This window comes from Garra rufa, chromosome 4, assembly GCF_049309525.1.
Source record: "Garra rufa chromosome 4, GarRuf1.0, whole genome shotgun sequence".
Lineage (NCBI taxonomy): Eukaryota > Metazoa > Chordata > Actinopteri > Cypriniformes > Cyprinidae > Garra > Garra rufa.
In genome coordinates, this window is record NC_133364.1 from 20880769 (window position 1) to 20894788 (window position 14020).

Consider the following 14020-nt stretch of genomic DNA (forward strand, 5'->3'; position numbering starts at 1 on the left):
GTGATATAAACTCGCAATTCTGAGAAAAGTCACAATTGAGAGATATAAACGCATTTCTGAGAAAAAAAATCAGTTATAATCTTGCAATTCTGAGAAAAAAGTATCACAATTGTGAGATAAATGCGCAATTCTGAGAAAAAAAAATCATTGGATACAAACTTGCAATTCTGAGAAAAAAGTTAGAATTAAGAGCTATAAACTCGCAATTCTGAGAAAAAAAAAATCACAATTGGGAGACAAACTGAATTCTGAAAAAATGATAACTGAATTCTGAAAAAAAAAGACAATTGAGAGATATGAACTCGCAATTCTGAGAAAACAAAGACAATTGACAGATATAAACGCAATTCTGAGAAAAAAATACAAAATCACAATTGTGATATAAACTCGCAATTCTGAGAAAAGTCACAATTGAGAGATATAAACACAATTCTGAGGAAAAAAAAATCAGTTATAAACTTGCAATTCTGAGAAAAAAGTATCACAATTGTGAGATATAAATGAGCAATTCTGAGAAAAAAATCAATTGTGATACAAACTTGCAATTCTGAGAAAAAAAATTACAATTGCAAGACACAAACTTGCAATTTTGAGATATTAAGTCACAATTGAGAGATATAAACTCAAAATTCTGAGGGAAAAAAGAGTCACAATTGAGAGATATAAACTCACAATTCTGAGAAAAAGTCAGAATTGTGAGATAAAAAGTAGGGACCAGAAACTGGTTGTGCACATTCTCCAAAATATATTCTTTCTTTTGTGTTCAGCAGAAAAAAGGTTTTCATACAAGTTTGGAACAATCTGAAGGTAAATGTGTAAATGACAATTTTCATTATTGAATAAGCTCTCCCCCCTTTAACTGAAAATGGTATTTTAGAGGTATTAAGTGTGACAATTAATAGCAAGTCAATGAAAATACCATAAATCAATTTTCGATGTTTTAGCATTGGTGTAGTTACTGTATTTTGCCTTTGTAGCATAATGTAGTAATTATAGTGTTGATCTTTATTAACATTTAACAATTATAGTATGATCATCATATGGCTTTAAATGACACAAACAGTGTTGTAAATGTTCATAGAAAATAACCACAACCCTTAAAACCAGTCAGACAACATGGCACTTTGCTCATTTTTATTTATCAGATTTAAATACAATGACAGGGTCTACCTCAGAAGGAAACAAATTCAAACACTGTTTTTGTATGGCGGGCAAGAGCGGGAAAAGAAGAAACGATGACCGTCGAGCAAACCTCACAGGGGAGGCCGAGAGACGCTTGTAAAGGTGCTGGCAGCGGTTCTTTTGCCACAGAAAAAGAGAAAACACACATCCTACACAAATGCCCAGAAATGTCACTGAACACTCAGATCACATCAGAAGGAGAGAGAGAGACAAAAATACACTCAGGAAGTTCACTTGGTTAGTTTTGATCTAACTTCAAAATATCCATATATACTGAAATATAGAATCTCATGATTAAGGAGGTGTTTTCTCAGCAAGCTGTCGAGTTCGTGGTTGCTCTGTGCATCCCCCTCATTTCTTTAAAAGTCTTGCCCCAAAATATAGAAATCTGATTGGGCAGATCAGGTTTGCTAGGATGGGGTTTGACAGCTGGTGATTGGCTAAAAATTTACATGAAAAAGATGATTGGCTAACATGTCAAAATTTAAGATTAAGGTAAGTACGTTGGTCCTATTTAAAGCAGCTACAGACAGAGTTATCTGTAGCCTACTCGCTTTAAAAAAAATGAAAATGAAAAGAAACAAAGTCCTTGGGCAGAAGAGAGGATATGCACAGAGTATTAAAAAAAAACCAACAGAGAGAGGCAAATGTTCGACATTAGAAAAAATAGGAGCATACTGATGTTTTGTTGTGTTTTTTTGTCATGATTTTTGTTTTCTCTGCGAATGCATCTTGTCTTCCTCAAGGTCTTTGGAACAACGACTTAGCGGCGATACCCGAACTCATCCGCGTCATCATCGCGGAAATCTCCGTAGCGCCAAATGTTAAGCTGCGAATGAAAGTTGAAGAGAGTGTTAGAGTATAGTTTGAACTGTTCATTGTGGGATTGTCAGATATGCAAGTTTTGATAAACGTCAAAAACATGTTTAGTATTAAATTCACACTTTGTGAGGCCATTCTACAGAATTAGTGCAAACTGCTGTCCCACAACCAAAAAAACATTTAAAAAGCATTTAAGTATTGAAATCCTAGATGTTTACTAAGATCTTTTTATTATCTATTAAAACGCACAATAATATTTTAAATATCAGTAAGCTTAAAAAATATATTTATTTGCTATTTTCTTTGTTTCTTTGGTCTCCAGCATTTTCATGTCACTACCAAAACAGTGTATGTTTTAGCCCACTGGCTAAGATAGATTTGAACTAAAGCCCTACATTTATGATCATAAAATATTAATGTTTCCTCTCTCTTAGCTACAAGGTGTGAGTACATAGTCCCTATGTAATCAAAACGTGTTCAAAAGTCTGAAAATATGTGTGTAACTTTAAGGAAGTCAATACCGAAAACCTTTTTTTTCTATAATTAAACACTTTCTTTGGAGTTATTCAATAACATTTAGTTTTTGTGTGTAAAACTGTTGCTGAACTGTGCTAGCTAACATGTGCTAATTAGCATCTTTGAGCTAGGTTCAAAAGTATCTAATAGTGTCACAACCGAACCATTTGGTAAAGTTTTGACAGTAACATTGTTTTTTGGGTGTTTTTTCATAAAGATTTTAATATGTGTACAACTGTTCAGAACTGTGCTAGCTACCCATGTGCTGATTAGCATCTTTGAGCTAAGTTTAAAAGTATCTAAAATTGTCACGACCAAAACATTTAGTAAAGATTTGACAGTGTCAACATCGTTTTTATTGGGTGTTTTTCCATAAAATGTAGTTTTTATGTGTGTACAACTGTTTAGAACTGTGCTAGCTAACCATGTGCTGATTAGCATCTTTGAGCTAGGCTTAAAAGTATCTAAAATTGTCACTACCAAAACAGTCACAACCAATATATTTTGTAAAGTTTTGGCAATGGTGACATTCTTTTTATTGGTGTTTTCCCATAAAATTTAGTTTTTATGTGTGTATAACTGTTCAGAACTGTGCTAGCTAACCATGTGCTGATTAGCATCTTTGAGCTAGGTTCAAAAGTATCTAAAATTGTCACTACCATAACAGTCATGACTGAAACATGTCATGGTTAGCTATTGACAAAAAGGAACACATAATCCTTCATTTGGGAAAATAAACTAATATTTTAGTACAGTTATGCAAATTTGTATTATTTTAGGTTATTTTAGTAATGTTTTAGTTTTAGAATGCAAGTTAAAATTCTGTAATGTGATGTGGTCGCTACCAAAAATTTACAGTCACAACCGAAACATGGGATGTTTTGTCAAAAATAAAGTATACTGAATTATCAACCAAGATGTTATGATAGTGTTTGGTTCAATATATATTCAAACTAATGAATACTTAAGTTTGGAACCAGTATGATCATCTTTTTGCCTTGGATTCAAAATAAAACAAATCTCATAAATTACACTTGAAATATTGTTAAAATTGTAATTGTTATTAGTTTACCTGTGAAAACCTTTTAATAAAATAGCAACAAAATACATTTACAAGGTAGATGTAAGCAAAATCTTAATAGGTTAATATAACCCTTCTTATTAAACTATATATTACTGTTTCAATAGTGACAAATTTGGGTAGAGGACAAATTTGGGTATTCCAAAACTTTCTAAAAATACAATACGAAAATTAACACAATTACTAGAAATTTGTACCTTGGATACTGTACAATTTGCGCACACCTTTTTTTTCCAAAACATTTCCAACTCTGACTTTGCACCAGTTCTGTAAAATGACCCTTAAACATTTCAAGCACTCATCATGCATATTTTTTATTAGCCCTGGATTGAAAGCATCCTAGATTATAATAGAGCAGATCATCTTTGAAAAAGTTGTTAAATGGGAAAACAAACATTCAAATCCCTCCCATTTCAACGAAACATTAATAAGCGGCAAAATGAGGCTTTAAGTCATCTGACAGCACTGATTCACCATCATTAAATTCTGATAAGCATTTCTGCTCATGTATCTGTGAGACTGAGGCGCAGATGGCCAGCGTGTAGACAGGATCATTAAAACACGAGCTGGTCTGTAACATCATCACACCTCAGTAATAACGAGGCGAACGGTCGTTTACGCTGCTCTTTAACTCTAGCCCTTTCACATCCAGTCACGCGTGAAAGCTTTACCTCCAACAAATTCCATGGCAGCCACATAAAGCAGCGGAACGTTTCATTTGTATGATAGCGGATCATTTCGGCTTCAGAGATTCTTAGGGAAGATGGGAAATCATTTCGTATGTCATACAGGGGCTTTTATGCTTCTCTCCATTTCTGTCGCCGGTGTGCATGCGGCTGTTAACTCGGAAAGAATCGCAGCTAATTAATGTCTATGATAATTAGCGCCGTCGTTAGCAGGGACATCATCATCAAGCTTTTGGGTTGGCATGGTTCTCTCTTCTGCTTGAGTCTTGTTAAACAGCCATTGGCATGTCATATGGAACAACGTTTAGCCAAAAGTCGATTTTACAGGTAACACTACGCTGGATGTGTGAGCCAAAACCAGTTCTGAAAACAAAACTATTCAGTTTTCCCTGCCAACAAGGGCATTAAGCAATATAGACAAGCAGCAGGGAAAGCTATAATATTAATAATAATGAGAGTTTAAAATTGCAGATCTTACCCTGGCACTCTTGGCAGATTCCTGGGTGTTCAGATATTCAGTCACCTATGACAAAAAGAAAGTGCATTTAGACAGAGAACTTCTTTAGCTTCTTTAACATACACAAACAACATCCTTCAGCATCTCCAACAAAATAAATGACACATTATGGAGGACGAAGATTGCTTTAAAAATGACAGGATTTTTCGAGATTGATGCGGTGCGGAATCCACATCAGTCGGTCGCAGTAAGTGCAACTTGTTTAGTAGATGTTTAACAGGCCTTCATCTTGTTGAGTCGTTCCCTGATCATCAGGCGGCGATCGGAGAGTATGTATTCAATAATAAGTGAAAGTGTGGGTTGTTATAGCCACTAGACAGTCTGCAGGTCTTGCTCTCTTTCCTGCATCGCAGACACAGGCCTGAATAACACTAAACATATTGACTGCTTCTGCCACAGCAAGCATTGAGAGTCACCGACTGATGCATAGATGAGTCAGAGAGCGAGATTGTCATTTCCGGTTCAAAGCGGTATCGGCAATACTGTTAGAAAAGCTTGAAAGGTCTGTTTTCTGAAGTACCAGGTACGGATGAGATGACGGCTGAGGATTTAAAGCACGAAGATGGCAGATGTTTAAAAGCGTATTGTGTGCTCTTTTAGCGGTGTGTTTGCATGTGGAGGCTGTTATTTAGAGGCGGTTAATTGGCTGGCTGAAGAGCAGGTGATTCTTCAAAAAAGACGGCGAGGTACATCTGGACTCTGCAGCTGCAGACAACAGAGAAAAGTGCAGCTAACGCAGCTTTCATCCATCAAGCGTCCAACGCCCTGCGACATGCAACACAGCACCTCACGTGCCACATTCTCACACACTATTATCAGCAGTTTTACACACTACAGAGGGGCTAAAACTCTTGCCGTGCTTCAAAGATGCCAGCATTTTAGCTGCGCTGATAATATCATGCACAGATATTACTAATAGTACTAAGCTGATAATTACTACTGATAAATGGCTGATATTAAAAATTTACATTTAGATTTAAATTTTTACAGTTTCCATTAGAGCATGTAGGGTAAGTCACTTACGATAAAAGCATCTGCCAAATGCATAAATGTTATTACAATAGTTTGCTGAAATGATTTAAAACAAATCATTTTAAAAGCCTCAAGTGAATTTAGGTATTACATTATACTGTATAGAATAAACAATACATATTTATTTATATATTGTAGGAAGCCCAATAAGTGATGTAGTTATGCATCCTTAATCAAAATATCATCACATTACAAGGTGTTTAAAGTGCTTGAAGTACTTGGATTTGACGTTATGAAATGTAAGGCCTGGAAAACCTTTGATAATATTAGTATTCCTGAAGAGGTATTTAAAACAGGGTTTCTGCAGGATTTTCAAATCTTATTTAATGCCTTTTAATGCCCCTTTTAATGCCATTTCTAACATTTTAATGCCATACGCAACCAATAACTACAGGGCTCGAAATTAACTTTTTTGCTTGGTAGCACTGGTGCTCCCAACTTCAAAAAGTTAGGAGCACCAAAAATTTTTTAGGACCACCTAATTTCTTTTTAGTAATGCGCCGATCTTGATTCTTCGTGGTCGATTCTGATTGCAGATGTTTTACAAGCAAATGGGCTGATTCTGAAAGCCTTTTTTATTTATTTATTTTACGCCTTAAGCAAGGGACAAGAATTAATGAAAATATGAGTACATGAACAAGATGTTTGTTTTCTCTATTATAGGTACAGCCATTTAAATTAGAGACAACCACTGCATTTTTAAACAATCTACAGTAAAACAACAAAAAATAAACAACACTTCTTTCTTAGTCGTGTAGACAATAAATGCAGGCATGATCAAAGTAGGCTACTCTTTCAATATTCAAAGTGCAAACAGAGACCGAATTTTCCTCTCTAAATGAGGGGTATTAAAATTGCTTTTGAATGGTGTGCGCATTTTACTTTTGGTTTCGTTTTAATGATCGAGCGAAACTCTTGACGGCGCGGAGCGTGGATTCTACAATAGAGAGAGATTACTTTTAGAGATTACTTTAACAAAACCATTTGAAAGTGGGAGGACACAAACAGGATTTTGAAAAGCGTGTCTTCAGTGGAAATTACGCTCCTGCGTGAGTGGAACTCTGCCGCTGAGTTATCATTTGATGTGAATGTATGCTGCATTGTACAGTATATATTGAGACGGAGGCGGCAGAATTGTATCTGACAATGTACGCTGTAGCACGAAATATAGTAGATTTCTTCAAAAGCAGATTGTGGAGATCTTTTAATTGTCCACAATCAAAAGAGAGAACGGCGAACCTGTCACTGTATCAGCTCGCAACAGTCTGTGCAGTAGTTAGGCTGGCCAAAGTTTTGTAAAGAAATGAAACCAAGTCCAACAATTTCTCTCATTCGCACAAACGCTCCCAAATATAATTTGAGGTCGCGCAGATTACATTTTGGGAGCATATGCGCCCAAAACGGTCGCAATTTCGAGCCCTGAACTAACACGGCTGTGTATGAATGCGTGTATATTGTAATGCTTTTTTTCATGCGGTCTTACAATGACGCAACAATGAACATACATTACTCTGCCGAACATAATTAGAAATGGATCAGGAGACAGCTCCGAACAGAAAAAAATTCAGAAACTTCGAACTCTTAGAGGCTAAAACTGGCCGCTCTTAAAGAGTCTGTGTCACACAATTTTGGACCGGCCAGAAGCAATTACCAAACTGGTTCCGTGTTTATCATACTTCGCGACAGTGAATCAAAGTTATTAATTATACAGGCTACATTCAAGATAAATTGGTAATATTTGTTTCTTCAACACTATCTAAAGTTTTAATGCCTGTATAAAACAATTTAATGCTTTTTAATGCCATTTAAAGCCTTAATTTTCGCAAAATCAATTTAATGACTTTTAATGCTTTTTAATGCCCTGCGGAAACCCTGTTAAAAGCTGCTTGAATAATTGAAAAATTGTCTATAAAATAAGTTTAATTGTTTTCAATGAGCACAAATCTTTTTATGCAAAATACACACGGTTCAAAAATCATAATTCCTTCAGTTAATGTCATAAAGCTAGAGAGCTAAACCAGTAGTAGTACTGAAAAAAAAAAGAGTAAATATGGCTGAAGACGTGAAAAGAGGAACAGATGAATGAAATCAACTGAGTAAGCCATTTACACTGGAACTGCTTCTAACTGATTCAAACTCGTGACTTTGATTATTATTTTTAAGCGATTCAATATCAAAAGTCAGATAATAATTAAAAAGAGCCTTTTTTTTAAATCTCGATATTGCTTGTAATGATTTTAGAAAGCCTGTACAATGATATATGTGAAACAGGGCCTTTTGAAACTCAGAATCAATTATTTTATGAGTCACAAAATGATTCACTGTTTTGAAGCATTCCGATCAGTTCCAATCAGGGTATGGTGAATCATTTGTTTCAGATCAGCACTTCAAATTGTGTATTACGAACCATTTGATTTAGAGAGTAACACTGACATATTGCGAATCATTTGTTTCAGATCAGATCACAAATCTATCGGATCACCAGTTTGGGAATCATTTTGCAAATTTAATAATTCAAATCAAAGTATTTGCGAAACATGATTTGAAGTCCCGATCGAAATCAAATAATTCACGATATGCGAGTTGAAGTCCCAATCTAAATCAAATGATTCACGCTTTGGCGCTTCGAGTCCAAATCTGAAATAATGGTTTGTGAATTATTCAGATTCAGACTTCAGAGCATAGATCTCGAATGCAGGTTTGTGAATGTTTCGCTTTAGATCGAAACCTAGGAGTGCTGACTGCGAATCAACAGATTCAGTTCGGGATTTTGGAACATGCATGACGTATCGCAAATCATTTGATTTAGATCAGAATGGGTTTGGGAGTCATTTCGCAATTTAAACGATTCAAATCAAATTATTCACGATACACGATTTGACATCACAATCTAAATCGAATGATTCGCTATAAATGAAGTTCCGATTAAAGTAAAACGATTCGCGATACGGCGCTTCGAGTCCTGTTCTAAAACAATGGTTTGTTAATCATTATTCTGATCAGGACTTCGGAGTGTAGATCTCAAATCAGGTTCATGAATCTGTCGCTTTAGATCAAAACTTTGAATTGCTGATCACAAATCATTTGATTCAGTTTGGGACTTCTAGCACATATTCTAGCACATACAGTTTGACTGACACGTGATCTAACCAATCATAACACAGAATCTGCCATTTTTGTGGCAAACAAACCAGACAGAAGAGTACATTGATGTTGCTAGACTTGAACTCGAAAAATAGTGTTTTGATGTCTTTCCACAGTTGAAATATACTTTCTCATGTTCATTTATGTTTATTTTGTGCTAGTACTAGTAAACTAGTAAAAAGGATAAGATGATCAGCTCACATGCTGCTAGAACTAAGGCGCTACAGAAATCTGTCACAACATGTAAACTGTGCTTATTATTTGAATTTCTTAAGAAAATGACCAAATTTGAAAGCTGAGACTTTTTCATACCTAAAGTAAGCTGCTATCTGAGAGGCAGCTTTTGGTGTGAGCGAGTACTACAGGTCCTTCTCAAAAAATTAGCATATTGTGATAAAGTTAATTATTTTCTGTAATGTACTGATAAACATTAGACTTTCATATATTTTAGATTCATTACACACAACTGAAGTAGTTCAAGCCTTTTATTGTTTTAATATTGATGATTTTGGCATACAGCTCATGAAAACCCTATTCCTATCTCAAAAACCCTAGAATAACCCTAAAATTCCTATCTCAAAAAAATAGCATATTTCATCCGACCAATAAAAGAAAAGTGCTTTTAATACAAAAAAAAGTCAACCTTCAAATAATTAATTTATTATTTATAATAAAAAAAGGGAATCCTTTTGCAGAAATGACTGCTTCAATGCGGCGTGGCACGGAGGCAATCAGCCTGTGGCACTGCTGAGGTGTTATGGAGGCCCAGGATGCTTCGATAGCGGCCTTAAGCTCATCCAGAGTGTTGGGTCTTGCGTCTCTCAACTTTCTCTTCACAATATCCCACAGATTCTCTATGGGGTTCAGGTCAGGAGAGTTGGCAGGCCAATTGAGCACAGTAATACCATGGTCAGTAAACCATTTACCAGTGGTTTTGGCACTGTGAGCAGGTGCCAGGTCGTGCTGAAAAATGAAATCATCTCCATAAAGCTTTTCAGCAGATGGAAGCATGAAGTGCTCCAAAATCTCCTGATAGCTAGCTGCATTGACCCTGCCCTTGATAAAACACAGTGGACCAACACCAGCAGCTGACATGGCACCCCAGACCATCACTGACTGTGGGTACTTGACACTGGACTTCAGGCATTTTGGCATTTCCCTCTCCCCAGTCTTCCTCCAGACTCTGGCACCTTGATTTCCGAATGACATGCAAAATTTGCTTTCATCCGAAAAAAGTACTTTGGACCACTGAGCAACAGTCCAGTGCTGCTTCTCTGTAGCCCAGGTCAGGCGCTTCTGCCGCTGTTTCTGGTTCAAAAGTGGCTTGACCTGGGGAATGCGGCACCTGTAGCCCATTTCCTGCACACGCCTGTACACGGTGGCTCTGGATGTTTCTACTCCAGACTCAGTCCACTGCTTCTGCAGGTCCCCCAAGGTCTGGAATCGGTCCTTCTCCACAATCTTCCTCAGGGTCCGGTCACCTCTTCTCGTTGTGCAGCGTTTTCTGCCACACTTTTTCCTTCCCACTGAGGTGCCTTGATACAGCACTCTGGGAACAGCCTATTCGTTCAGAAATTTCTTTCTGTGTCTTACCCTCTTGCTTGAGGGTGTCAATGATGGCCTTCCGGACAGCAGTCAGGTCGGCAGTCTTACCCATGATTGCGGTTTTGAGTAATGAACCAGGCTGGGAGTTTTCAAAAGCCTCAGGAATCTTTTGCAGGTGTTTAGAGTTAATTAGTTGATTCAGATGATTAGGTTAATAGCTCGTTTAGAGAACCTTTTCATGATATGCTAATTTTTTGAGATAGGAATTTTGGGTTTTCATGAGCTGTATGCCAAAATCATCAATATTAAAACAATAAAAGGCTTGAACTACTTCAGTTGTGTGTAATGAATCTAAAATATATGAAAGTCTAATGTTTATCAGTACATTACAGAAAATAATGAACTATCACAATATGCTAATTTTTTGAGAAGGACCTGTACATTGAGTGAACTCTTTAACAAAGCACATCTGTGCTTATTTTCTCATTCATGCACGTTTCTTTATCGATCTAATGAGTCGCCATACCAGCCCTAATCACCATCATAAGATTCCGAAAGCACACATTTACACAAATGTGTAAGCCATTTCTGTGTCCTCTATTCATAGCCCTCATTCTTGTGGGTTCAGGTGGCTGTTTTACCAATCTGCAGACTGCAACAGAGTCTTTTACCGTCTCTCGGCATGAAATGATGGGACAGTGATCAGATTTGTGGTGTTCTTAGAAACACTCTATAATACTCAGTAATGCAGGCAGCCTGAAAATCAAAGCGTTCATAGACACAGCCGCACAGCATTTGAGGAGAACAGTTTGGACTTTGATCATCTCAGTACAGAGATTAAACAACAGAAAGACGCTGGAGCTGAAATGGCTTCTCTGTCCCAGATCAAGCCTGTGTTCAATCCACAGGGCACAGGAATGAAATGGGGTTTTTAGGCAGCGATGCGTGTCATTCAGCATGTGTCCCAGCCCGTTTGTGTGGATGAGTGTGTGTTTGATACTAGAGGAGCAGAAAATTCCCAGTTCTAAGCTCAGCTAACTTCTACTGGTTAATGGGTAATGGAGCTGTCAGGGGCAAGGCATGATGGGATACAACTGGACATGGGGTGGCCTGTAAGTGCTTGACTGTACTTGAGCTGAGATGAAACAACAGTCTGAGACTTTGGCTGTTTATTTTCGTGGCTTGTTTTTTTTTTTTTTTTTGATGGCATGTCAAGTAAAAAAAATATAAGGAAGCCCATTGAATAAAAAAATAAGAGAAAGGTATGGGTGACTTTTTTTTGAACAATTCTGACTTGTTTTCTTGCGATTACAAGTTTACATCTAACAATTCAGAAATTTTTTTCCCCTCAGAATTACGTGATATAAACAAGCAATTGCGAGTTAAAAAGTCAGAATTGCGAGACAAACTCCCAATTGTGAGAAATAAAGTCGCCATTCTGAGAATAAAGTCGGAATTACGAGATATAAACTCACAATTCTGACTTTTCTCAGAATTTATATATAGTTTATATCTTGTAATTTTGACAACTGCGAGTTATAAAGTCAGAATTGCGAGACAAACTCCCAATTGTGAGAAATAAAGTCGCCATTCTGAGAAATAAAGTCGGAATTACGAGATATAAACTCACAATTCTGACTTTTCTCAGAATTTATATAGAGTTTATATCTTGTAATTTTGACAACTGCAAGTTATAAAGTCAGAATTACGAGATATAAACTCTGACTTTTTTCTTAGAATTACAAGTTTATATCTTGCAATTTTGACTTTCGCAGAATTAAGTCTGAATTTTGAGATATAAACTTGCAATTGCGACTTAAAGTTAAAAAGAATTGTAAGATATAATCTCACAATTCTGAGATATGAAGTCAGAATTGCATGATATAAACTCGCAATTGCAAGTTATTAAGTCAGAATTGTGAGATATAAACACGCAATTGCAAGCTATTAAGTCAGAAAAAGTTGCAATTCTGAGAGAGTCAGAATGGCAAGATATAATTCTCACTTTTTCCTCAGAATTACATTTATATCTTGCAATTTGGACTTTTTCTCAAAATTGAGAGTTAATAAGTCAGAATTTTGAGATATAAACACACAATTGAGAATTGAACTCAGCATTGCGTGATATACACTCACAATTGCATGTTATTAAGTCATAATTGCAAAACAAACTCACAAATCTGAGAAATAAAGTCAAAATTCTGAGAAATAAAGTCAGAATTACGAGACTTTTTTCGTGGAATTAGGAGTTTATATCTTGCAATTTTGACTTCTCAAAATTGAGTTAATACTGTAAGTCAGAATTGTGAGATATAAACACAAAATTCTGAGAAATTAATTCAGAATTGCATGATATAAACTTGCAATTGCATGTTATTAAGTCAGAATTGACAAACTCGCAATTCTGAGAAAGTCACAATTCTGAGAAAAGAAATTCTCAATTCCGATTCCAAGTTTATATCTCACAGTTCTGAGAAAAAAGCCAGATTTTCAAGATATAAACTTGCATTTGTAAAAAAAAAAAAAGTCAGAATTGCGTTTGCAGTTTTTAAATCTTGCAATTCTGACTTTATAACTCGCAAAGGTGAGTTTATATCATCCAATTCTAAGAAAAAAAAATTGGTGAGAAAAGAATTGAGATAAAAAGTCACAATAACATTTTTACATTTTATATATCAGTAGGGGAAATGGGCTTCCATAAAAATAACCTGAATAACTAAAAACTGTGCTCAGTTACAAAAAAAAAAAAACTTGACCTTTTTCAAACATCTTATTAAAAGCCCCCTAAGCAATATGTCCTTAAGACCAATTAGTTCAGCAAATTAAAGACAAGTTTAAGAAATTAAACAGGAGAGCAACAGAAATATACACCGCTATTTTAAACCCCAGACAACTTTCCATGAAATGCTAAAAAGCTATTGTCACAGGACAATTTTATCACATAACAACCGTAATAAAAATACTACCTCACTTGGGCTTTATCATCTGGAATATGACCAGAATGACAGATATTAACAGTGCTTCGGTTTCATCAAGTCATCAATAGCACCACAGGTTTGTAGAACAACTCCGGCTGAGATCAGTACACCTTTCATTCCTTAATTAATGTCTCCACGGGAAGGTCATTATACAGCAACAAGACCTTCAAACTCTTTCTGAAATGATAAGTCCAGAGTTTAGCCCCATTAAATCAACCATCCAAGTCAATACTGGATGCTTAAAGAGAATCTCAGAAAACAAATCTCCAATAAGACTGAGTGCATCCTATGACTGTAACCCTAATTGCTATGTGAGCTTGTAATTAGCTTGTAAAACTAATGAACGTGAAAAGGCACCAGTGTCACTGATGGTACGCTACAGTAAGCCCAAGCTTAGCATTGGTGTACCATAAATGCATAGGAGCTCCGTTCCAAAGCTTCTGAGCTGCGTTGTCTACTAGATACTCTTTCTTTGACTTGAATCGCATGCCCTCAGACATCCAGAATGCCAGGATGA

At 36.1% G+C, this 14020-nt stretch overlaps 1 protein-coding gene across 1 annotated transcript in view; it reads right to left on the reverse strand.

Moving 5' to 3' along the window:
• Window positions 1–1107: 1107 nt before the first annotated feature.
• Window positions 1108–14020, reverse strand: part of snd1 (staphylococcal nuclease and tudor domain containing 1) — a 234779-nt gene continuing 221866 nt past the window's right edge. Inside the window, exons 23-24 of the mRNA XM_073838844.1 lie at window positions 4766–4810; window positions 1108–2011 (exon numbers count right to left, since the gene is read on the reverse strand). Of these exons, the coding sequence (XP_073694945.1) occupies window positions 1946–2011; window positions 4766–4810 (111 nt within the window). The 3' untranslated portion in view covers window positions 1108–1945. The remainder of the gene's footprint in view (window positions 2012–4765; window positions 4811–14020) is intronic.